Below are 26,627 nucleotides of genomic sequence, written 5' to 3'. Positions count from 1 at the left end.
AAGCCACTTCCTGCCTGGTTTCCTAGCAACGGAGTAAGCGTTGTTGACAACCACAGAAACTGCAGCTCAGGCTTGAGAGTGGAGCTGTCCCACAGGCGCGATGGTAAATCTGGCTAGGTCCATGTCTGGAAGGGCAGGGGTGGGCGACACCAATGGGCACAGCTGTCTTGGGAGGGCTTCACTATTTACAGGATGGCAGCTGGAAAGGGAGCTATTGAGACAGGGGAGGAGCTGAGGTGAATCTAGGAGCCAGGGAAGTTTGCAAAGAACAGTAGAAACACTGGGACCAGGAGAAGAAGAGAAGGGGAAGGGAGGGGAGCAAGAGACAATGAGGGAAGAAAGGAAAATCAGGAGGGAGGGAGAAAAGGAGGGAGGGAAGGAAGGAGGGAGGGAGGGAGAAATAGAGGGGGAAGAAGGAGAAGAATGAGGAGGGGGGAAGAAGGAGGGGAAGGGGGAGGAGGAGAAAAATAAGAATAAAAGAAGGAAGCAAAGGGAAGGAGAGAGAGGGAAGGGGAAAGGAGAAGGGGGAAAGAGGTGGGGCAGTGGGGGCCTCTGGAAGTCAGAAGAGAAGCACCCTGGAGGAGAGGGAATGGTAAGGAGGAGCAAGGAGTGGAGAGGAGCGATGGAGGGAGGGGGAGGGGAGGGGAGTTGGTGGCTTTGGGGGAGCTGTAGACAATCTCCTAAAATGGTCAGAACGTTGGTATTTTGGGGATCTTCTGAGCCAGAAGGAAGATCAAGAAATGCCAAGTTTCAGTGGTTCATCCCATGAAAAACAACTCCTTTTTCTTTCTTTTGTTCTTTCTTCCTTCTTTCCTTTTCTCCCTTCCCTTCCTCCCTCCCTCCCTTCCTTCCCTCCCCTTCCCTTTCCTTCCTTCCTTTCTTCTTTCTTTCCTTCTTTCCTTCCTTCTTTCCTTCCTTTCTTCCTTCCTTCCTTTTGTCCAAGGCTGTGTATGGGACAAAACAAGTTCCCGGCACTATCATGTCCTTGATATGACTGTCGCTGGCCATGTCTTATTTTCACTTTCAGAGGACACCTCAGGCTCAGGACTCTCTTGACAGTGAAATATAAAAACACACTTTCTTCCTTGTTTTTACCATTGTTTCTATTTGTGACAGGGAGGCAGCTTTTAACCTGTGGGAGCAACGAATAGTCTGCTCTACAGATGCAGTACTTTAAGCTTTGGGCCATGATGTAATTTAAAGAACATGCTAATTAAATATTAATAGTATTCATAGTGGGGAAAGACATGCCATTTCCTCAAATTCAGAAAACCCCTGCTCTCTTGAGATGGGAAAGACTCGTAAGTGTTCTCTCACATCTACACTGGGTGCAAAAGAAAACCGATTTCTGAATGAAATAACCTTACGTTCATTTGGGAGATGCTGAGGAAAAAAATAATATGACTAAATTCTCATCAAATGGTTTTCAGGCCAAATGGGGCATGGGAACGCCTGTCTGCAGCCCCAGTGCTCAGGAGGCTGAGGAGGGAGGATTGCTGCAAATTCAAGACCAAACCTGAGCTACATAGTGTGAAACTCTGCCTCAGAGGTAAAACCTCACAAGTGAATCTTTATGAGGTTAGAGAGATGGCTTGGTGGCTCAGAACACTAGATACTCTTGCAGAGGACCCAGGTTGAATCCCCAGCACAACAGAGTAGCTCACAACTGTCTATGACTCTAGGTCTAGGTGATCTCACACTCTCTTCTGGCCCCCACTGGCACCAGGCATGCACTTGGTGCACAGACTTACATGAAGGCAACACCCATACACATAAAATAATAAAATATATTTTACAAAGAAATGTCAAGACTCTCAATGTGCTGTTGAAAACAAAATGGCAGCACAGGGAACAGTGGTTTATGGATAGTGAGCTCATAAAGGTGAACATAAAACATCTGTGGGGTCCCAGTCATTCACAGCTAAACACAGCTTAAACCAAGACACAAACCACTGTAGTCAAGAGACCCCAGTATCCGGCAATATGCTACCCCCAGAGGACGCCCTTTGTAAGTAATCACCAGAATGAATCCCAAGTGGAGGTGTCAAAAGAAACTAAGGTGTCTCACCGAGGACAGCTTTTGGACACTCGGAGGATACAGTGTTGATCAGTAAATGCTCAAGGACTAAGACACACAAAAGAAGTTTTTGTAAGAACAGAAATAGGAGCTACTAAAAGATGAACCTATAGTAGCTTTCTGGGCAATATAAAAACAAGCAAAACAAGCACAGCTTTTCTAGCCAATGAGGACCCTTCTCTGTCTCTGTTGGGACTGAAGCCTGTCTGTCTAGGTTCTACGCAAGTGGAGGCTTCTTACACAGTCCCCACGTGAGATGAAACAGCCAGCTTTAAGCTCCTCTCTTACATAGTCGAGCACATAGCGTCCGGTCCTCAGTTAAAGAACTAGGGGACTGGGTAACTTCCTAGTTCTTCTCTGTAGAGTTGATGTCACCACAGAGGCCCTTCTGGTTAATAGTGGCCCTCATCTCTTGCAGACAGAGGTGGAGGAAACCCTCAAGAGAATCCAGAGCCACAAAGGGGTCATTGGAACGATGGTGGTCAATGCAGAAGGTAACTTCTTGCCACAGACTGACTGAGCCTGACATACAGATGCTAACTGGGGACTCACGTATTGTGTCAAGAATGGAGACACTTACCTTAGAGTCTGAACTGAAATCATGTTTTGTCTGTCCCAGCCCTAGCAGGAATTCATCAGACACCTATTGATACTTAGTACATACCAATCATCCATCTAAGAGACTTTGCCTACAATGCCTACGTATTCCTAAGAAACACTACACGGTGTCTTCTTCAGAAACTCTAGTTATTCACATCCCTTCAGGAGGGCCGGCAGCTCTTACTGAAGAGAGGGAAAATTATGTGATTGGCAGTTTGTTTTCAGCTTAATGTTACAAAGGCTACAGGACAGAGCTTCAATATTCATTTAAAATTAAAATTTTCTTTTTATCATAATAGGTAAAAAAGTTTACAATTCATTTTTATTTATTTTAATAATGATTTTAATTTATTGTTTGGAAATGTTGTGCAGGTATCTTTCATATAAGTATATAATGCATCTTAGTCATCCCTTTTCTCCACTGCCCCCCAAGTTTCTCCAGGACCCTCGAACACAGAATCATTTCATCGCATTTCTGCAATAGTCTTGTAAATAGCAGGCGGGAAGGAATAATGCATTCCCAGCTAGGAAATGTGGACATTCGCCTGGGACTCACTGTCTCTGAGCCATCCACAACAAGACTCCGCATAGTGAGCCTGCAAGGTGGCTCAGTGGGCAGAGGTGCTTGCGGGCAAGCCTGGAGATCTGAGTTCTATCACCAGCACCCACGTGGTGGAAAGAAATGAGTGACTCCAACAACTTGTCCTCTGGCTTCCACGTATGCACAGGTGCAGGTGTGCCTACATATGCAAGTACCCACGCCAAAATTAGAAGATTCTGTGTTGCATATTTCCTGGCTCATGGCTCCATGTTCTGCTTGCCCCACTGCTAATTCTGGCATTTGTAAGAGTGAGGGGTGCCAACATTGCTCCAAAGAATTCTTTGAAATAAGAGTAGCCTCTTCTAATAATCTGCAGTGGGTACAACCATAGAATTGGCTGATCCCCAGCTTGGGTGTTCTGGTGTAATCCATCAGTAAATGCTATTGTGCAATCCACCAGCTAAAAGACTTGAAATTCTGAACTCTGGTTCCTTGTCATTAAGGATGGAACACAACCTGAGTTCCTGGTGGTTGCGGCAGCTAGATGAGAAGACTATCAAGGGTCCAGTTTAATTGCCAACCGTTAACAGAATTCTAATTAAAGAATTTTTGAGAACTTTTATTTAGTTGAGATTTGGTTTGTTGGATAAAATGAAAAAAAAATAACTCCGCCAAATGCATGTGGTGATAAATTCATTGAGCCTGGGGGATTGAGGAAGAAGGAGTTAGGATTGTCCGTACAGGAAGTGAAAAGCTGGGCCATCTATTTCCAGGAAGTGGTCAGCTCTTGGTGTGGCTCTGGTCAAACCGATTCTGCTTCCAAGCATCTGCTACAGGGTCTCCCACCCCAACTTGCACGAGCCACCCGTGTGATTTAGCAGAGATGCCTTGCGAGTTTGCTTTGGCTGTGGCAACAAATGCCACACACGCGCTCATTGTCTTTGAAGAGCAGAAATGGGTGCTGCGGCGATGGCTCCCTCAGTGAAGTGCTCGCTGAACAAGCATGAGGACCTGAGTTCGGATCCCCAGCACCCATGTGAAAAGGTAGACGAAACAGCTGTGCTCCTGGAACACCAGTATTTGGGGAAGAGGAGACGAGGGTATCCCCACGGCTCCATGGCCAGGCAGCTCTAATGAATCAGTAAGTTCCAAGTTCTCTGAGAGACCCTGTTCCAGTAAAATAAAGTAAAAGTAATGAGAAAGACTCCTAATGTCAGCATCTGACCTGCACATGCAGCCATGTACACGCACACACACACACATACACACACGCATGCACTCATGCATGTGTGTGCCTATCCACCACACACACACAAAAATCAGTGAAAATTTGTTATAGCTCTACCTAGAAGATTGAACTTGAAGCTAGCATGCCCCTTGGGTCATGGTCTTTCTGAGGACTGTATGACTGGACCAGCTTCCTGACCTCTTACTAGTTTCTAGTGCTGGTCAACCATCAGTGTTGCTTGGCCTACAGACAGGTTTCCCTAGTCTATAACTATGATGGCCTACCCTAATTCAGTATGGCTTCATTTTTTTCCTCCCCTTTTTAAAAAAATACATTTGTTAAAAAAAGAAAACAAACTATCTTTTTTAATTTTACGTACCAATCCCAATTTTCATTTCCTCTCCTCCTCCCATTCCCTCCACCTTCCCCCCTCCCCCGCCCCACTCCCATCCACTCCCCAGAGAGTGCAAGGCACATTGCTCCAAGGAAGGACCAAGGCCCTCCCCACTATATCCAGGTTGAGCAAGGTATGCATCCAAAGAGAATGGGTTCCAAAAAGTCAGTACAAGCAGCAGGGACAAATCCTGGTGCCACTGCCAGTGGCCCCGCGGTCTGCCCCAGCCAGTATGACTTCGTTTTAACTGATTGCATCTGTGGGGAAGCTCTTTCCAAACAAGACTGTCTTCTGAAGTGTCAGTGGACTTAAGTTTGGGAGAACACTTCAACCCAGTGTAGGCGCAGGCTCCCGTGGCACCCAGGCCAATGCCTTAATCTAAAGCGCCCAGTCCTGGTGAGGCACATCAGATACCGGAAGGATACCACACCAAAGTGTGGTGGAGAAAAGATTTGGATCCAAGAACAAAAGGGAATGAAGCAACAGGAAGCCTTCTGGGATCCTTTAAACAGCCAGGTGCATATGCATATTTCAAGTAAACACTGGAGGGCTGGGGATGTGGCTCAGTTGGTAGAGGATCTGCCTAACCTGCATAAGGCCTTGGGTTTTACTGAAGAAATAGAACTTGGTGGGAAAAGCCTATGATCCCAGAACTGGGGCAGTGAAGGAGTTCAAGGTCACCCTCAGTCAGTTTGAGGCCAATCTACGCTTTGTGGCACCCCCATCCCCTCCAGAGGGAAAAAAAAAAAAAAACCAAAACCAAATAAAGAGTGAGGAAGGAAAGGTTCAGATATCAGAGTGATTCTCCCCAAGTAGTGGAATTAGAAGTAAGGTTTTGAGGGAAAGTTTCTCTCAATTTCTTGATGAAAGCAACAAAAATGTTATTTTTAAATACCATCCGCTTTTCCCTAACTGCCACTAGAATAATACCATGTCAGGAATCAGGGTATTTGTAAAGGTTGCGGAAACTTGATTTTTACCTGACTTCAAATTAACCTGTTCCCCAGCTTGCTTTTGTGGTCAGGTGGTAAATGACCAGAGCGTGTCAGGGCTGTTTCCTAATGGCATACGGTATAAGACATGTGACCTGAATGTAACAAAAAAATCTTCGCAGCCTTCTCAAGTGTTGCTGGAGGCACCCAGTTCAGCTTCAGAAGTCCTGGCCATTTAGTACTAAAGGCAGGTCCCCAGGACACTACCGCCACTCCCTTGTTCCGCCAGTGGTTGTGGCCGACGCGACTCATAGACAATATTTTAACATTGTTATCAGCTTGCCTGGCCCACTTTCTTTATTCATTTCTAAGACACAGGTTTCCCATTCAAGACAAGAAAGAAGACGCGATTGCTGAGTCTGAGTGGCCTAGGTTTTGACGACAGTGGTTCCTTTATTCATTTTAGTTTCCCGTTTATAAGAACACTCATCATAAGACCAATACGCAAACATCTACCTCCCAAGTACGCAAAGTTCTCATATAGTCTTTCATGGATAAGCCCAGTTTCTATAGGCTTTTGACTTTAAATATTCTTGACACGTCCAATAATTCATCATTTGAATATCATTAGATTTTATCAGCCATTCAGCCAGTTGGCTCCTTTGCTTCTGAAATACAATCGACCCGCCAAAGCAAAAATGCGCAGCTGCAGATGGCAAGCTGAAATAATGACTCCCAGCTTCTCGGGATGACAGGCAGTCATATTCCAGAGCGCTGCCATAAATCCAACAATATCAAATTTTAAAATGTTCATATGTTTTGTTCAGGGAGCTCCGTTTTGGAAACGTCTCCTACCCAAACAAATAAATGTGCAATGATAGGTTATGCAGCCTTGTTGATGGAAGTCATAGATTGAGAACAGTCTAAATGCCCATCAGGAGGTAAGCTACATATTACAAAGCAGACATTCGATGGCCTGTTAAATCGTTGAGCCTTATGGGTCCTACCAAAAATTTCCTGAAGGTATTAAATGAAAATATTAGGGTATTTCTAAATATTCTATTTCTAAAATAGAAACTATACACACAAATACATATTCTCGAAGAATGGCGGGGAATTGCTTGTCATTATCTGAAAAACCAGAACACAAAGCAGTAGTCAGTATTTCCTAATTGTTTACACAGTCAGGTACATGAATACGCTCAAATATGAGAAAGACAGGGGCGAGGTGAAGGATATAGCCCAACTGGAAGAGGGCTCACTTCACAAACGTGAGGCTATAAATTCTGATCCCCAAGTAGCACAGGAAAAAAATGGGGGGAGAAAGGAAGGGAGGAAAGAAGGAAGGAAAAAAGGAAGGAAAGAAGGAAGGGGAGGGGAGGACTAGCCTAGGCATAGATTATAGCAATCACATGAGTGATCAATCAAGGCTATTCTCAACCACCTTTAGTGTATTCCTAGATGGGACTGGAGGGAACTAGGAACTATGACTGCTTCTCAGACAGGAGGTGGCTGAGGCTGGAGAGATGACTCAGTCAGTAAAGAGCTCACCCTGAAAGCACAAGGACCTGAGTTCTATTCCCAGTGGGTGAGGTGGTGGCTACTTATAATCCCAGCACCAGAGATGCAGACAGGAGGACTGCTGGGTTCACTGGCCAGCTGCAGCTGATAGACCCTAACTGGCGAGTTCCAGGCCAGCGAAATACTCTGTCACACAGGAGATACACAACATCCCTGAGGATGACACCTGACACCTGTGGTTGGTCTTTGCCCTACGTGTGCACACATACACACATACACATACACACACACGCATGCATGCACGCACGCACACATACCAAAGCAAGTGACTGAACTTTATGCCACGTACTGAAATTATTTTTGGCTTTGTTTCCATGAAAGAGCTGGCCTCAAACTAACAGCCATTTTCCTGTCTGGGTCTCTAAAGCACTGGTGTTAAAGGCATCCATTCCCACACCCAGCCTAAAAATTACTTCTTAATAAATTCACTTTAACTGGTACAAAGCAAGAACTCACTAAATACTTCCCGACTGGTTGTTTTGGTTGGTCTGGGGAACCAGGGGCAGGGGAGCAAAACCCAGGGCCTTGCATTTGTTGCACAAGCACTTTATCATCGAGCTAAATCCCCAACCCTGACCTCTTGGTTGTCTGTTTTCAAGTGTCTGAGAGTGAAAACATCCTGCTTCCACAGTTTGCATGTGTTCTTCAGAGAGCTGGCCTCTTTTATTTATTGGCCTGGATTATGGACAGACAGCTTCAGAAGCCCAAGCCTTGTCTTCTACACTTTGAAGAATTTATTCTGGTTCTATTTCTTATCCTGACACTGAGCAATTCAGACGTCAGTGGTTGTCAGTGTTTAAGATATGAAACAAAACTGTCTGTCCAAAAGCATCTCTAGAAGTTGGGTGCCTGCTACCCCACTGCTTCCCGCTGGCTAAAGATCCATGATTTGTGACTTCTCGGCTATGAAAGACAACAGATTTCCCTTGGGAAGAAAGTGGCCAAGACATAATATTATGGAAATGAATGGTTTTACATGATACCTCATCTACAGAATAGGTCACGCTGTGAATACTGGACAACCTCTTGTTACTGTTCTGGAGACAGTGTTATCGCAAAAGGAAGTTTTGTTGGCTTCAAAGTCAAAACTGACAGTCTCCCACAGATTCATGAAGACTTGATAAAATTCTAAGATAGTAATCATTTGATACTGCAAAATGCTCCTTTTTGGCGTTAGTTTCTGGAGCTCTGCTTTGTGAAGGAAAACCCAAGAGAGGCTTTGGCCTTTTTACAGATGCTCTAGAGATTTGACAGCAATCCCAGACAGACTCCTGTTATGTGTCCCCCTGAAGTGAGGGCACACTTTGAAATGTTTATTCCTGTCTTGCAGTTCCCAATATAAAGGTTATCTCTGATCAAATATAATGGAGATGGAGCACCTAACTTGGTGCCTGCCACATAATGCACACTGGGTGCTGGGTGGCCCAACTGGGGCTCCGTAGCTTTGAACTGAATTGACTCAGACTTGCAAATTTGTCTGGCTAGAATTTTTTAATTAAATCAGTAGATTTAATCTGTTTTAATCTCATATAATACACCAACAGAGTGAACAAGAGGCCAAATTTAATAACGCTCCAGTAGAAAATAAACACAAGCCAGGGACACTCACCCAGAAAAGTCAGGCTCCTTGTTACCATAATTTTCTAACCTAAAATTTGCTTGCAAAGCACTGTGGGAAGAGTTAGAAATTTGCAGTGCTCCTGCTGAATAGACTCCCTGGCTTAAGTAATGCTGGCCCTTTGTGTCTCTTGTTCCAAGGAAGCAGACAAAAATGCCACATTATAAACCACATATTTCATAAGTGGTATGCCTTGATAATGCATATATATGCGATTAGAATTAAATTATATATATATACACATGATTAAGGTTAAAACAATCAATTAACAGCTTCCAGATGATTTATGCACAAAATATTCACAACACATTCACTGTTAAAAATGTAAGCTACCAAATGAACAAACAATATATTGATCCCATTACAACATATCCATAAAATAAAAGCATGCAGTAATGGGAATAACATTATTAGCAAGGGAAGCTCGTGGGTTCTGACTTCAACGCTGAGAAAGCCACAGTCAAACTTGTAAACAGCTCTTGACTCATCTCTATTTAAAACTCTAAATGGAGACAAAAAGGTGGTAAAACAAACAGCTAAAATTGGTGCCAGCTAGTAATCCCCCCCCATCAGCTTTTCTCCATCTGTAAGGATAAGTGATCTCCAGTAGATTTTACAATGTACGCATCTCCCTTACAATCCGGAGAAACGTAACTCCAAATTACATCTCATCACAGGCATTCCGATCCGAACTACCCTGGACAACTCGACAACGGTCCAGTACGCGGGGCTTCTCCATCAGCTGACCATGAAGGCCAAGAGCACGGTCCGGGACATCGACCCCCAGAACGATCTGACTTTCCTCAGGATCAGATCGAAGAAACACGAAATCATGGTAGCCCCAGGTAACTGGACATGCCGTTTCATACTTCAAATGCTTTTCCACTTTACTGGTTTAAGCCTTCCTTCGAAGACTGAGGGATTATCGAGTCTTGGCGAGGGTACAGATTGCAATATGCAAGGGGAGGCAGCAAGCTCTTTCATTACGAAAACAAAGATGTTCCATTCTGAAGAGCCAAACTCAAATATTGTATGAAATTAGCAAATAATTTAGTCGTTGCCCAAGCTGAATTTTACCAATTTACGCTTCCTATTTATCAAAATAACCAGTGTGTGGACTAGGACATCACTGGAGACGGGCTTGGGGAATCCCCACTCTCATCTGGCTTTCAGTTGCTCTGCTTCCTGAGGGTGGTTGGAAAACGCTCTCTTAGCTGCCTTCTCTGGCCCCCTCAGCTGCCATGCCTCAACTGTCATTATGGCCTCTCCTTTAGTTTTTATTTTTTTAAGCGTGTGTGTGCACGCGCGTGCACGTGTGCATGCGTGTTACTTAAAAACAGGTCCATAAATGGCAGAATAGCACACAGACTCTCAGAATAGTGGCAGAAGTGACCCATCTGGGAATAAAGTAAGAGGTGCATCCGAGGCGAGTTGCGTGTTGCCTCCCTGTGAGGTGCGTGTGACCAGCTGGTCAACTGGGAGACCTGGCCACAGAGTCACTTCCTTGAAGGAATTACGTTCACTGAGTCTCTGAGTAATTGTGTTATGGCCATAAACCTAGCGTCTAGCACAGGAGCACATCAGCTAAGTAGATAAAGTTTTTTCTACTGCTGCACACATATACCACTTGTAGGATATTTATTAAAATTAGCCATGACGGGAACAGCAAATAAGTGAAATTATTAATGCAGGACCAAGTCTGTGTGCTCTCAACTTTTCCAGTGCGCCATGGTAATTCTGATGTGCAGCCATTGTCCCTACGATGTCCTTGTGGTGTTCGGAAGAGAGCAGGCTAGCTGAAGTGTTCATGGGTTAGATGCAAATTAACTTGATTCATGTTTCTCCCTAGATAAGGAGTATCTTCTGATTGTCATCCAGAACCCCTGTGAGTAGACCTGCTGCGGCCCACCCAGTCTTCGTGACGACACCTGGAAGTCCTTCACTCCTCCAGCCCGTAAAACTGACCCTGAGTCTGGAGACACGCTCTCCTGTTTTGAAAATGAAAACACTCTACATGTCTCCCTTAGGCCCTTTTGACCATACTGTGGTCTTTTGCTTTTGCTGTATAATAAACAATTTCTGTCATCTATGAATCTGCTTTTAAATAACACACACACACACACACACACACCCCTAAAATAATCAAAACTAAAGGAGAATCCATAGGGACAGTGGAGGCATGGCAGTTGAGGGGGGACAGAACAGGCAGCTGAGAGGGTGGTTTTCATCCACACCCAGAAAGCAGAGTGAACCCGAAAACAAGATGAGGCTACACATCTCCCAAGCTCACCTCCAGTGCCATACTTCTCCCAACAAGGCTCCACATCCTAAAGGTTCCCCAAACCTCCCCAGACCTCCCCAAAGGGCGCCACCAACAGGGACCACCTCAGCACAGGCCAGAAGGTGCCAGTGACCTGCTCTGTCATTCCCCATGTTAATCCCTTGACTCTGGAACTAGGTTGTGGCCCAGCAAACCCCAGATATCCTCTTTTCCCTATCCATATCACATTGCTGAGGTTACAGATGTACAGTACAGAGCTGTGTCTGGCTTTTTACATGGGTGATGGGGATTCAAACTCTGGTCCTCAGGCTGTGCTGAACGTGCTCTTACTCCCTGACTCAGCTTCTCAGACTCACAAATCCTATCTTGATGCATTCTATATTACAGGTTCCTCAGCTGAGATCATTGTCATGGGTAAAGGGTTTTTCTCTCCTATCATCTCAATAAAGTCCGGATACAGTCATACAGTCCATTCCTGGACAGCTTCAGTGTCTTCTGATAATTCAGTATAAACGAGATCTTTTTAGAAACCAAAAAAACAAAGAATACATTAAGAAGGAGGATGGTCCTGTTCCTCTTAAGATTTGCAAAATTTCAGAGCTAGAAAGGACCAGAGAGCTCACTTGCCCAAACCCTTGGTAAATATTTCACCTGAGCCCGGTCCAGGTGTCCTCAAGACATCAGGGATATGAGTTTGAAGTGGTCTGAGTAGGCCCGTGGAATTGGCATACACGCCCTTATTAGGGGCTCATGTGAGATCCCCCCACATCCTCCAAAAATGCTTTCAGAGGATACAGCATTGCATGCTGTTTTAAAATACACAGAAGTAACAGTTGAATCCTAAATCTGTCATCATCCCTTAGCTTCCCAGCCCACCCAGAGCTCATGAGCAAGATGCATGACTGAGTAGTAAAGCCACATCCTTCTGTCGGGCCAAGTCAAAAATTTCAAGCCCCATTTGAGACAGAGTGGTGTGAAATCTCTGGCAAGTGCAGACTGCACCGCTGCAAATGCCAGGGCTCCATATGGGCTCCTTCGGGGAGGACGGCCTCTTCCCCACCGGGCAGGTAACTCACAGAAGACCTTCCTCAGTGTGCACCCAGTTAACGCTGTTGAAGGCAGAGACTGTGACAGCGAACCAAAGAACTTATCAGAGCCAATAACAACCGAAATGGATGTTGTCTCGTGGAATTTGTGCCACATCTCTGTTCCAGCGCATGGGCCCCCCTATTCCCTCTGGGACTCACAACCGCATAGATTCATAACACACGAGCTACATTTCAAAGATGACTGCACATAAAGACTAACAATCCAGGCTCATGCAAAGGCATTGGTGGATTTTCTTTCCCCACTGAGAAATGCAAGCCTGAGCTCATGCTGTGTCTCCTTTTAATCCAGCTAGCTGTAAAATTTACCTGAACAACGGGGGAGCTGTTTGCAGAGTCTCTGGAGGGACAGATTCCTAACCGTAAATATTAACAGTAATAAGCCTCAAAGTCAAGTTTAATGAACCAGCCGAAAGCATATATACACATCGTTAGCACCATGCACTTCCCATTTTCCTCTCTGAGGAGCAGAGCCATTCCGTTGGAGGCTTTGGGGGATCTGTCCAGAGCTCTAATATGAGACTGTCTATCTTCTTCTAAAGCCAAAGTTACCATAGGGTGTGTGTGTGTGTGTGTGTGTACATGAATGCAGATGACTGTGGAGGCCAGCAGAGGGCAGCAGATTTCCTAGAGCTGAAGTTACAGGTGGTTGTCTCTGCGTAGGTACTGGAAACAAAACCTGGGTCCTCTGCTAAAGCACTAAGAACTCTAAACCCCTGATCCATCTCTCCATCCTCTTTCTGCGGCTTTCAAAAAATTAAAGTTATCTCCAATATGTGTTTGGCACAAAGCAAAACATCCTTGCTACCCCTCCCTCTGTTAGAAAGTCATGCGATGTCCCTGAGATGGAGACAAGAGATGAACTGATTATATTCATTCAATAATATTTGCTCATATTGATAACGAGGAAAACTGGGTGATGTTTGGGACCGGAAGACTTTCCAGTTGGTGGGCAAATGTCCAAATAAGGATTTATTTAATAAGAATGTGGTAGTGGCTCATGTCCTGAGAGTCAGGGAGGGGTCTCCATCCTTCCATTGCACAGTCACCTCTGCTAATTGAAGCTCAGAGGTCTCTGGACAGTTTGGGACATTCATTGCTGGCAACACTCTCTAGGGTGTTCATTCTGTAAGGCTGGACATGGAGTTGACCCATGTGTCATGAACTTCTCCCTGAGGAAATAAAGACAAACACCTGCTTTCCCAGATAGAGTAACACTGACAGAACAGAGAGCAATCCCACCGAAGTCCAACGTGGGGAACCAAGGAGTTCATAGGGGTTCCTCACAGAGCAGGGGTGAGGGTTCCTTACAGAGCAGAGCGGGGGCTCCTCAGAGAGCAGGGGTGAGGGTTCCTTACAGAGCAGGGTGAGGGCTCCTCAGAGAGCAGGGTGGGGGCTCCTCAGAGAGCAGGGGTGAGGGTTCCTTACTGAGCAGGGTGGGGGTTCCTTACAGAGCAGGGGTGAGGGGTTCCTTACAGAGCAGGAGTGAGGGTTCCTTACAGAGCAGGGTGGGGGTCCTTACAGAGCAGGGGTGAGGGGTAACTTTAGAGCATGGTGAGGGGGTTACTTAATAGTAGTGTGGGTGGACCCCAAATCATCAAAGTCTCACCCCAGTATGGATGGCAACTCCTCACAGCTGCACAGACAGACTCACTCCCTCAGCTCTCTACACTCCGTATCTAGCAACCCCCAGAACATGAAACCATGTGCAGCTGGGGCAGAGCGGCACAGATGGCAGGGAAATAAGAAAGGGAGTGGACGCAGTCTCAGGGTGATGATACCGCTGGATACACCTTCAACAGTCGACAGGCATGCTTCTGGGGTCTCCAGCCAGGACTAGTGGAAGCTCTAACAGAGATGCTAACAGCTGTTAGGTTGGGAGGACCGCATTCTACACACAGCTGCACCAACCATCCTTGAACTCAGAGGGAAGAGGACGAAGCCTTCGCACTTCCTTCTGGGTTCAGACCTAGGGAGGCACTGGGTCGCTGTTTCCTTTCAGAATACATGGCTTCGGAGGTCTCCTGGCAGATGTTAGGAATCCTGAACCTTGGCCACATGCAGAATTTTTAAATTCTCCCTCTTTGGTCACCTTTACAACGTGGGACGCAGCAGGGTTGACACAGTGTGGCCTAGAAGTCTTACCCTACTACTTACTAGAAAAAATAATAGCTCCTTTTATCTCAATTTCTTGACTGCAAAAATGAGAATGTTCACCTAGTGTAGCCTTGAGTTCTGATACGGTAGAAATGCCAATTATTAGCATTAAGAATGTACATCCACAGTGGTCCTGGTTTCTGACATAGTACAGATGTCTATTTTTATTATAGTAATAATTCTTACTATCAGCAATTAAAAACTTGTTTACCATAATAAGCTCACACCCTACAGCCTCACCGCTCCTCTTTAGCCATAGACACAATCATAAGCCTCTAATGCTGTTAAGAATATGATTTTTTTTTTTTTTTGGTTTTTCGAGACAGGGTTTCTCCGTGGTTTTGGAGCCTGTCCTGGAACTAGCTCTTGTAGACCAGGCTGGTCTCGAACTCACAGAGATCCGCCTGCCTCTGCCTCCTGAGTGCTGGGATTAAAGGCGTGCGCCACCACGAATATGATTTTATACAGCTCCTTTGCTTGGGGTTTAATATGCATCTCCATATGCCTACCTAGGATTTATTCTGATTCTTAAAATATCTAAGTGCAATTTCTTGCATATGATCCCGAGTAAGGATTCTGCTCAGATGAGGCCAAGGAGAGGATGGATAGATTCCTGATATTTACATTCAGGAATGTTCCTCGTGGCTGAGCTGGCCCATGAGCACGTGTTGAGGACAGCTGTGTTTCCAAAAAGGTGCGGCAGGGAGCGCTGGTTCTCGGGAGGAAAGAACACAGAGCAAAGCAGAAAGGTGAAGGGCTCACCCTGGAGCTCCCCATTTTCTAGCTTCTCAGATGCCCTTGGACCCTTTGATGTGAGGAGGTGGCCCTAAAGCTTTATGTAAGACGTCCTCCCCAGGTGAGGTACATTTCTGGAATGGATTTCTGTGACCCGAAACCAGAAGAACTTTAACTAACACACCGTTGCTATATCTGGGTCACCTCCAGCTGCTTCATTAGCACACAGCCAAGGTAGCGGGTTGAGCCTAGTAGCTCCTCAGGATGTATGCATTAATCAGAGACCTGAACAGACGGAATGTGCTCACCTTCTCCCTTGCTCCCGAACATATCCTGTGGCTTTGCTAGACAGGAGTGGGGTGCTGATGGACACTCAGGAGCCAGAACTCTAGGGACAATAAGGGACTGGGAAATAGGCTTCATTTTTACTTATCAAGTAACCTCTGCCTCCATCATTGACTAGAAAGATTGGACATAGGGCTGGAGAGATGGCTCAGAGGTTAAGAGCATCACCTCCTCTTCCAAAGGTCCTGAGTTCAATTCCCAGCAACCACATGGGGGCTCACAACCATCTGTAATGGGGTCTGGTGCCCTCTTCTGGCCTGCAGCATACACACAGACAGAATATTGTATACATAATAAATAAATAAATATTAAAAAAGTTTAAAAAAAGAAAGATTGGACATAGAAAAGTGTCCATGTGCCCAGATGTTCCTTGACTCCAATGAAAAGAAGGCTGAGTGCCTCCCTTCGACTTTGTACCTCTGGAAACATCCATTCTTTTTCCCTTCAGCATATAGAACCTCAAGACTTGCTCATTAAATGCCATAGTCTCCAAATACTCTTGGCAGACACAAAGGTCTTTTGAAAGTATTTGATATCAACAAGGCAGGTCATTGTCAAGGGCACCGGGAGTGATGGAGAGACACGTGGAAGACAGCTAGAGAAATAGAAGGCAGACTCTCTTGGCTTCCTCCGGTCCCCTGGTCCCTACAAGGCACTATGGTACAGAAGAAAGATTGCTGCCGGGTAGCCAAAGAGATCTACCTTTGTTTCCCAGGCTTGCCCTCAGTAATAAAAATGAGATTAAGAAACAGGAAGAAGAGAAGCAGCCCCAGACTTTAACCACCATCTGCTGTGAAGTGCTCATGTTGGATTCTTAGAATACACAGAGGAGAAGAGGGATTGGAGAAGAGCTTGTTCACATCAGAGGAGGCATCGAAACACTGCTGCGGGACTCTAGCACCTCCCCCAATCCCCTTCACCCTGCCCATCCAGTAGATACATAGCAAGGAGACTGCTCCCTGCATCTTCAGAATCCTGAGCTCTAGACCATAATTCCCATATGCTTGGCGGTTAGGGGATGAAAGTAAAAAAAGTACCTGGCAGGTTGTAGATGTTTGACAGTTGGTCTTGCTACTACAATGTTGCCACTACCATCTGGAGAGCCAGTCCCGTGGTGGATTGTGAGTTAGAGCCATAAGTGAGACCAGTGTCACCACGTTTATATTTGACAACATTCCACAAGGCTCACCCTGTAGGGTAGTAGTTACTCTTGACCTTTCCACCAAAGCCTCTCAAGTCCTGGAAATCAACACTCCACACGGTCAACAAGATGTCAGCCAGCCTTCCATGTCTGGTTCTTACTCCGGCACCTGGGAAGAGGGTCTGGTAGGAAACATGCTTAGTATCTAACAGGTCAGCTTCTCATTGTAGACGCACTGTTTCCTGGATCACAGGGTTGGGTGGATCACGGGGATCCACCACACTAACGAGAACCTTTGAAGTGAGCTTTGTCAGCTAAGTCCTTTAAGCATACACAAGACTGGATTTTGAACTTCCAAACCTAGGGTGTTCCATTTAGATTACAGAATGAGTGAAAGCTATACTGACTCCCACGGGCCTCCTTGTGCAAATGAACCTGCAGTTACCTGGGGCCTCCTGAGCAAATGCTAAGTGAATGGAAGGCCCAGCTCCTCATGAGAGCTTCTGGTATTCTCAACTGCGCCCTGTGCAGAGGGTGTATGCAAGGCCTGTAGCAGCACATCCAGACCTCCAGGGAATGGCCTGGCGCCAATTTCATCACTTTGTAATGCCCCAAATAGTGCCATCCGCCAGATTCCTTATCCGGAGTGAACTTTAAATTGTTGGCCAACTCTGAAGCCTTTGCTTTAGGATGTCATCATCTCTCAAGGGGAGTGGGGAAAGTTGGTGTCTAGTGTCTCCAGGAAGAAAATGAACAGCGATAGGCACCAGGGAGGGCAGGAGGGTGGGAGGGGAGATGTTATCCGCACATGTTTACCTGCTCCTGCCAAGGCCAGCAATTTCCGGGAAAGGCAAGCAGAGATTATTAGGCATTTATGAGATCTTGAATTAATAAAAGGAGCTGGCTCTGGCTGCGGATTCAAAGGCAAAGGGGTGTGCTTCAGAATCAGAGGATTGGGAGCCAAGTGGCACCCCATTCATAAGTCACTTTATGTCAGACACTGTGCCCAGGAGCAGAGACAGGTGATGATATCACCTTTACCTCCAAAGAGCTCCTGGAAGAACAATAGGGATAGCATGCAGCGACCTACATTTCTAAAACTGTAAAGCAACAGCAGCAGAGGATGCTGGGGGCAGGGTAGCACAGGAGCACATGTGTGCTTGACGGCCTCACCCTGCACATAGTGGCACTTCCAGCAGACACACCTGAGCTGGCTAAATCGAAGCTGGGTAACAGTTAGTATAGGACGCATGAAGAGCATCTCCATCAAAAGGAACTGCAAAGCTAGGTCAACACTTTCAAGACCTTGTTTCAAAGGTAACAGCACAGGCTCACAGAGAACCTTGGAGGAGCATCCAACAGACTGCTGCAGGAAGCACGATGGGGTCCCGCCCTCATCCCATCAGCTTCTTCTGACAATTGGCACCTCATGTTTACACACAGTGGTCCTCAAAGGGATGTCCTGTGGATGAGCCAAGTAGGTTCAGGGTGCCATTGAGCTGAGCAGCCCAGACTCCAGAACTGTGAAAGCCTCAGAAGCTTTCGTTGCCATGGTCAAGTTGGATGGCTTCCTTCGTCCTTCGGAAGGATCGGGTACCTCCTGCCAAGTCATTCAGTGTTTATGTTTCCATCTCTCTTCATGTCTGCAGGAGCCTGACAAACAAGGTGTGTGTGTGTGTGTGTGTGTGTGTGTGTGTGTGTGTGTGTGTATGAGAGAAAGAGAAGGAGGGAGAGAGAGAGAGAGAGAGATCCCATATGATTTTAGGCTAATCTTGAACTGTTTATATAGTCAAGAATGACCTTAAGTTTTTTCCCTTTAAAAAAAGATTTAATGGATATGGGTGTTTCGCCTACATATGCATCTGTGCATCCGGTGTGTACTTGGTGCTCACAGAGACCAAAAGGGGGCATGAGATCCCCTGGCACTGGAATCACAGGCAGTTGCGAGCTGTCTGATACCAGCACTGAAAAGTGAACCCTGGTCCTCTGGAAGAACAGCAAGTGCATTTCGTTCAAGCACTCTGCCATTTGTCCGGCCCTAACCTTGAGTTTCTGGTCCTCACACCTCCACCTCCACAGTCACAGGCTTTACACTACCACACCCGATGTGTGGAATGAACAGAATCCAGCTTCTTTCATCATTGTTTACCCATAATGTAGATAAAGAGTTTATTACTTCTTCTTATAGAAATTTATTACTTTTTAAAGCAAAGGGAACACTTTTTATGAGGCAGGGTTTCTATATCTAACCCTTATCAGTCTGGAACTTACTACACTGAATATCCAGGCAGGCTTTGAATTGTCCCTGATTGTCCTGCAGTCTGATTTCTGGGATTACAAACATGAACGACTTAATGGGAGAAAAGAAAGGAGACAAGTCAATGGTTTGGCAGTTGGTCCTCAGACAGCAGCACCAGGCAGCCCTAGAATGGTAGAACCATGTGAAGAAAACTGACTCTACAGTCACTGCTGCCCTTGGGTGTGGTTCACCTCCATCCTCTTTACCTGCTGCTTTAAGGTTTAGGTGCCAATTTCTGGGTCTATCATTGTTGGGTGGTTTTTTCTGGATGTCTTTTCCCTTGCTCTCTGTTTCCTCTCTGGTCTTACGACCTGAGTGGTTGTAAGTGACCAACGAATCTTCAGATCCAGCATAGTGTCTCTGCTGGGGTTTTGGTGGCCTGCATGATCTCTGGGATCTGGGGTGCTCAAGTTGCCTCTGGGCTTCTGGGGTTCTGGGAACTGGCATGGTCTCTGGGGTTCCAGGTGTCTGGAGCTTCTGGTGCTGGCATGGCCTCCTATAGAGTCAGAACCTTCTGCTGGAGTTGTGGGCTGGAATATGGAGCTGAGAGGTGGGGGTGCTATTGAGGGTCGGGGGTCCTATCATTGGCATGGCCTCTTATAAATCAGGAGTGTTCTGCTGGAGTTGTGGGCTGGGATATGGAGCTGAGGGGAGGGTGTGCTGGGGATCCCTACCAGTGGGGTCTCTGGTATAGCAGAAAGTTCTGCCAGAGTGCCTTGCTCTTTAAAATGGAGATCTTCTTAACTTCCTGAGGTAGACATGGATAGATCCTGTCTCATTCTCTATGGATCCTTTAGCCCATTTCTCTCTGTCTGGCTGCTTTTGGGGGCTTTTGTCTCTGCTATCGTTGGATGTCCTGAACTAACCTGTAACTCACTTGGGGAGGTGTAGGATTGGGGAGTTTATGCAGTGAGCAGATGTGGTGGGGCAAAAGTCCAGTGTTCTTGCAGCCATGTAAAGTCAAAGATACCCTACAAGGTCCCGGTGCAAAGACACATGAAAGCTGCCTTCCGTGGGTCTTGACCTGAAATCGCACCTCCTGGCCATCCATGTCCCCTTCTCCATGCCCTCTCCCTCTTCCTCTCCATCTGTTTCCCGTGGGCTCTTCTTTAATAATCACGTGCCCAGGAATCAAATTCTAGGAAGCATGCGTTATATCTGCCCTAAAGGTGGTGGTCAGTCTTGCCTGAATGGTGGTGTGTAAATCACCGGGCATGCATATGGCAGTGTTCACACCTATTAAGTCTCTCCCCGCCGTGTGAACAGTTAGCCAGCCATGTTGAGTGTCATATGCCTGAAATCATAAACTCCCTAGGGTCATAAGAGACCATAAACGTCCTGGACTCCTAGCAGAGCAGACTGAGTTACCTGCCAGCTCCCCTCTCTCCCTACAGCCATCACAGGGCTCCCAAGCAGAATAAGCAGGGATACAGATCACACACACACCCCACCCAGGCCTATAGCACCAGCTTTATTGAGTTACAATCAGACCAGCCATCTCCATAGAGATGAGACCGTAGAGAGCGGATATTAAAGGCATCAGCAGCCCCAAGTTCCCCAGACCAAAGGCCAGATTCAAAGATCTGTCTGGCCTTACCCTTCCTATGTCCCATTCCCCCCACCAGAGGCTGCCACTGTCCTTGGGCGGTGGTAGGCAGTTTTATGTGAATTAGTAAGTAGCCATTGGTCTCAGAGATCCCCAAACTACAATGTCACTGGTCTTACAGGTCTGAAAACTAGAATGTGCAAGAGAAATATAAAAATAGGATCCTTCAGCAAACACAAAATGGCCCTTCGTTCTAAAAACAATCCTTTGTTTTTGGGTAATCAAGTCATTGATGAGCCCCTAAGAAATTACTGTTGGTTTATTTGGCTAACAGAAACTTTATTAATTGATTTAAAGTTTATTTGATTGACAAGACTGGATCCTGGGGCAGGAGAATAGGATCTGTGAATGATAAGCATCAAGATGAGCATATGAAAGAAGCCAGTTACAAGAAAGCTGGAAACCTATCCCTACCAGGGCTACATGCGATGGACAGACCCACAGGAAAGAATCTGCCTCCCAAATTTGGAAGAAGGCAGGCGCTATATAAATGATCCAGGAAGGATCATAACTCAGGGTCTTGGGGCCGTTGAGCTTTTTTAAATTTTCCCAGCCTGCTTCAGTCTTGAGTGTGTTCTCTTGCTGGACTGTCCCTATTTCTACCACTAGCCTTGTGTCCCCAGTACAGTTCTTTGTTCCAAGTCACAAGAACCTGGACATCCCAGTGGGTGCCCTCAGGAAGGAGCCTAGTCCTTGCTTTGACATCCAGATAAAGGCAGGGATCAGCCACCTAAAGTTAATAGTTACTGTTATCATTCCAGGCACTGCCCTGGATGGTAAGAGAGCCTTGAAAAGGTATGTCTGTCATTTAAACCTGAGGAACTTAAGAGGCTAGGAAAGAGCTGACCTCAACAGCTGGTGGCAACAGCAAACCTGGTTGTCTACTTCTAATGCTACTTGTGCTACTTGCCTAAGTAGAGTGTGGCTGGGACTCTGGTGGACACGCTGGTTTGCTTTACTTTAATCACAAATTGGGCAGCTTAAAATAACAAAAGCCATTGACTGTCCTGGAAGCTAAAACCCTTCCTTCATCCTTCTGTCATCTGTACCCTTGAGACACCTTAACTAGTAGCTGTCCCTGCAGTGACCTTCTCTGTCCTTGCCACACCTCTGCCTTGTGTGGATCTTCTCAACACCCCTGTTGCTTCTCCTCAGATGAGCAGCCAGACTGGATGGACATCCTGTGCCAGTATGACATCATCTTACATCTGCAGTGACCCTACTTCCAATATAAAGTCACATTCTCAGGTATTGGAGGCTATATGTTGGGGGACACAAGCATCGCAGCTTCTAGAGAAGGACATTCAGAGAGTGAGGAAGGGATGTTTCCCACTCCCACGGAGAGATCCCAGGATGGAAACTTGATGTTTCTGATCCTGTATTAGCATCTCTACTTTTGTTCACCAGCCATGAAGGGTTAGTCCCAGGAGAAGATGCCAAGTCACCAGCACACTGCAACAAGAACAAAGGCAGGCAAAGAGGAGGGATCGCCTGCTTAGTTAGCACCCCCTGGCCTGCAGTGCGGTGGGGGAAACCCTCTTTGAACCTGCTGGGGTTAAGACTAAGTCTTGTAAAAAAAAAAAAAAACTTCTCTACAACCCCACAAACCTGGAAAGTGACCGACCCTGGGTGGTTCTAGTTGCAGCAGAATCTCTTTTTAACATCGACTCCATCCCTTACAGTAGCCAGGAAGGCTGAAGGTGGAGAGAAACGTAAACAGACTGGTGTGTATGCAGTGGACAGGACGATAGACAGGCACCGTGGCTGACCCACAGGCCTTGGAATTGAGTAGGACTGTCACTCGGGACTGAGACACTTCATTGTCCCTGACTTTCAGCCTACAGGCTCCAGATTCAAAGTCGTTGGCTGACCTTAGCCCAGATCACCATCGAAGTAAGAACTAGCCATAAAGGAGTAAGGAAAGCAGGTCTATGTAGTCCAGCTTTTGTAGAGAGAAATAGCCACTGCCTCCTACCAGAAAACATACACTAAAGCAAGAAGTTGAAATGTAGGAGAAGCAACGTCAAAGGCCTCTCAGGAAAGATCCAGTCTGCTCATCCAGGAAGTAAGGTTAGATGCAGAAGCACGCTCATGTGTGTGGGGGAAGATCAAAACTATTTAGAAAGAGTTGGTGGCTTCCAGGCTGACTCTAGAACTTCCCAAGGAACCATAAAAGCATTCAGATCAAGTGTTACCACAGGCTGTAGACGCTTAGAGGTCCGTGTCCCAGGTGACTCGAGATCCTGTTAAGTCAGAACTATGTTTCAACAAGAAAGAAAAAGGGTAAGAGATCCCAGAGGGAGATTCCCAGTCCTGAAGTCTGCAGGAGAAGAGGGGGGGGTCTTTTGTCAACAAGTAGTACGATGGACATTGGGGTGGAGCCTCCAGGGTCAGGACACACACCCCACTACTGTCCTGTAACTATAACAGAATTTGATGGATATATGCTGCGGGGGAGGATGGAACCCAGTGATCCACAGCCTCCCAGTGACGCCAAGCCTCCCACTTGCTTTAAGACTCCCCATCTCTGTGCTCATTGGGCCACAGTGAAGACAAATGTCCCTGCTACTTTAGTGAAGAGCAGTCAGAGCATGGAGTTAGTGGTCTTCTCCCTAACGGTACCCTTTCAAACAGGCTGAACTTCTCTGCGGGTGACAGGAGGTGCAGGCAGGGAGCACAGAGCTGGGGAGCAATGGAGAACGTGGATTATCCTACAAAGAGCAACCCCTGCCTGTGCATCCCACCCCTGCTTCTGTTTATTTGGTTTTGTTTTTCTTTTCTCTTGTTGTTTGTATATGGAGGTGGTAGAGAGGTGGAGGAAGGGAGGGAGACAGAGAAACAGAGAAGAGAGAGGTATGCATAAGGTATGTTTGTGGACTTAGCCCTGATCGCTATAATACACACACACACACACACACACACACACACACACACACACACAAACACACAGACACACCCAAAGTCGTATACCTGTGCACACAAGTAGGAGTGACCCAGAGGAGGATGTCAAGTGCCCTGTGCCCTGTTCTGTTACTCTCCCTCTTGAGGCAGGGTCTCTCACCAACCTGGAGCTAAGCTGACAACCTCCAAATTCCAGCAATCTTCCTGTCTCTGTGGCCACCAGCGTGGTGCTTAGGATTACTGCAATGCCCAGCTTTTTATGTGATTCCCGGGGCTTCAAACTGACTCCTTGAGTCTGTACAGCAAGTGCTCTTACCTGGTCCATTAAGCCATCCATCTCCCCACTCCCCTCCCTTTCACAAATAGGGTAGGAATACATGAAAGAAGCATGATTGGCAGGTAGGCAGAGTGACTTCCTAACCCTTGATCTTCACCACCTCCGGGCTCGATAATTATCCCTGGGGTGCAACTGAGGAGGTTGTGGGTAGGATAGAGAAAGCACAGGTCACGGGAAAGAGGAGGTAACTACAGAAGACACCAAGTGACTTTTTGATTAGCACATACTAGCGGTATAAAATAATGGATTCATTGTGACAAGTGACTTTTAAGGACAAGGGCAATTCACTTCTAATTTTTACTTTTGGGAAATTGCCCTCTCAAGCATTTAGCCAGCACGGTTGTATAAACAAAGGGCTTGAGTATGTAAGGTTGTTACTACTTTTTCTTTTTTTGGCAGAAGGCAGTTGACAGGCTGATAAAAGAAGGGAAGTTTTCTATTTGGAGTCATGCTGGCAGGAATGAAAGCTCAGAGCTCAGATTGAGAGAGGGGGGACTTCCTTACAGAGGCCAGCTCGAAATGTGACATTGAGGTTGAAAGTCCTCTTGCGGGAGCTGGGGAGATGATGGTTCTGTTAAAAATGCTTACTGTGCGAACACGGGGACCTGTTTGGACCTGAGTACAGACCCCAGCACCCATGTAAAAAGCCATTTGTGGTGGCCTGCACCTGTAACCCCAGAGCTGGGAAGGTGAGCATAAAAGCACGGGCTTCAGTGGACAAATCTCGTCAAATCAGTAAGTTCCAGGCTCAATGAAAATCCTGTCTTGAAAGTTAAAGTGGACAGAGACATACCCAGTGTCTTCCTCTGGCCACCACACATGTGCACACATGAATACTCACCCCCACACCTATACAGATAGATAGATAGATAGATAGATAGATAGATAGATAGATAGATAGACAGACGATAGATGATAGATAGGATGAATGGGTATAGATAGAAGATAGATAAATGATAGATAGATAGATAGATAGATAGATAGAGAAAGAGTGATAGAAAAGATAGAGAGATGGGAAGCAAATGTTGGCTTAGCAAATAAATACACCTGTTCACAAATTTTGCTACCCACATTTGATCGGTGAAAACCCACTCAGTGGAAGGAGACAACCAACTCCCACAAGTTATCCTCTTATTTCCAGACATGCAACACTAGCTCCAGGGTGATCCGATGCCCCTGGCCTCCTTTGGAATCCATTATCACTTGTACATACCCACACATAGTCAAACACACACACACACACACACACACACACACAAATACAAATGCACATAATTTTAAAAATAAATAATTCTTTTTTAAAGTGACTTTTAAACTGGGCATGGTAATACACGCCTGTGATCAGGATCCTGAGACGGGGGATAACTCTGAGTTTAAAACCAGTCTGAGCTCCATAGTAGGGTCCCACCTCAAAGAATACCTCAGAGTTAGGGAAAGGTGACTTCAGATGTGAAATACCCACAAGCGCCCCCATAGGCTCCTGTGTTTGAACATGTGTTCCCCAGCAGGGGGAGCTATTTTAGAAGGTAAGAGAACATCTAGTGGATGGGCCTGAGCTGGAGGAAGTAGATCATTGGAAGGGATGGGCCTTAGGACGCCTATCACAGTCTCACTTCTATCCTGACCTGTTTACCGACCCAATAAGATGTAAGCAAGTAGCCACGGGCTCCCACCATCCCACCCGTGAGCAGCTATGAACTCTGCCCTGGTGGTTCGGATCTTCTCAACCTACGAGCCAAATAAATCCTTCCATGGCTTCTTTTTGGCACTTTGTTAGAGCAATGAAAAAAGAAACACATAACAGCAGGGGCATAAAAATGAAGAAACTGACTTAGACTGTAAAACAAGACATCAGTGGACTCAATATCAATTCCAGAGGGCTGCGTGGGCCCAATGCCACATCTCTCTCTCCCATGCTGGGTTTGGATTTGGAATGTCATCCAAGGTCACCATTTGAAGGACTGTGGTACAATCAGAAGGTCCTGGGAGTTTTAGGAAGTGGGCCCTGATGGGAGGAAGTTAGATCGTTGGGGTGTGCCTTTGAGGGGAATAGTTAACTTACTCCTCTTCTCCCTTTCGTTCTCCCTCTTGCTTCCCACCCTTGCCCTGATCACCATGCAGTGGGCATCTTTGATTCCCACATGCTCGTTACCATGAGTTTCTGCCCTGCCACAAGTCAGAAACAAGGCCTGAAAATATTCAATTATAAAAGCCCTATCTCCTTATAAGCTGATTTTCTTGGTCACTTTGCCACAAAACAACAGAAAGCTGACAGATATCCAGGCAGGCTATGATGTTCTGTGGGACCAAGGAAGTGGAGACATGTCATGGAGACAACATGAGCAGCTCCTTTTTGTTCTTAGGGTGTCTAGTTTCTTCTCCAGAGAGCAGGGTATGTTCTTCCTCAGGGACCAAGAAAAGCCTGGCTGGTAACTGGCTGCCTGTAGTAGCAAGGGCTTGCATCAAGGAACTAGCAGTCTTTTCTCAGAGGTTCCAATTCTGTCCTGCAGTCAGGAATGCCGGGATGGGGTTGAGGCTGGCCAACCTGGGGTTGTTCTCTGAACATCACAGGAGTGGCCTGAGGCAATCAATGCTTACCGGGACTCACACTTCCTTCTCATTCCCCTGAAACCCTCACCAGAGCGGCTGAGATTGCAGCCAGACCCCTCTGCCAGCCTCCCACCACTGCAGTGCTGTGCCCTCAGAAACCGGGTGGTTTATGGCAGAATGGAGGGAAGTGACTCATGG

General features: G+C 46.4%; 1 protein-coding gene across 1 annotated transcript; it reads left to right on the top strand.

The window, feature by feature from the left end:
* Positions 1-53: 53 nt before the first annotated feature.
* Dynlrb2 (dynein light chain roadblock-type 2) lies at positions 54-11,054 on the top strand. The gene is made up of 4 exons (XM_041650811.1): positions 54-103; positions 2,496-2,571; positions 9,649-9,816; positions 10,821-11,054. The coding sequence occupies exons 1-4, from the start codon at positions 101-103 to the stop codon at positions 10,862-10,864; spliced, it is 291 nt and encodes a 96-aa protein (XP_041506745.1). The 5' UTR covers positions 54-100; the 3' UTR covers positions 10,865-11,054.
* Positions 11,055-26,627: the final 15,573 nt, after the last annotated feature.

Source organism: Microtus oregoni, unplaced genomic scaffold, assembly GCF_018167655.1.
Source record: "Microtus oregoni isolate MIOR12 unplaced genomic scaffold, Mior012 000004F_ref0000308, whole genome shotgun sequence".
In the NCBI taxonomy this organism is placed as follows: Eukaryota; Metazoa; Chordata; class Mammalia; order Rodentia; family Cricetidae; genus Microtus; species Microtus oregoni.
The sequence above is the reverse complement of the archived record's forward strand: the minus strand, read 5'-3'. Positions and strand labels throughout refer to the sequence as shown.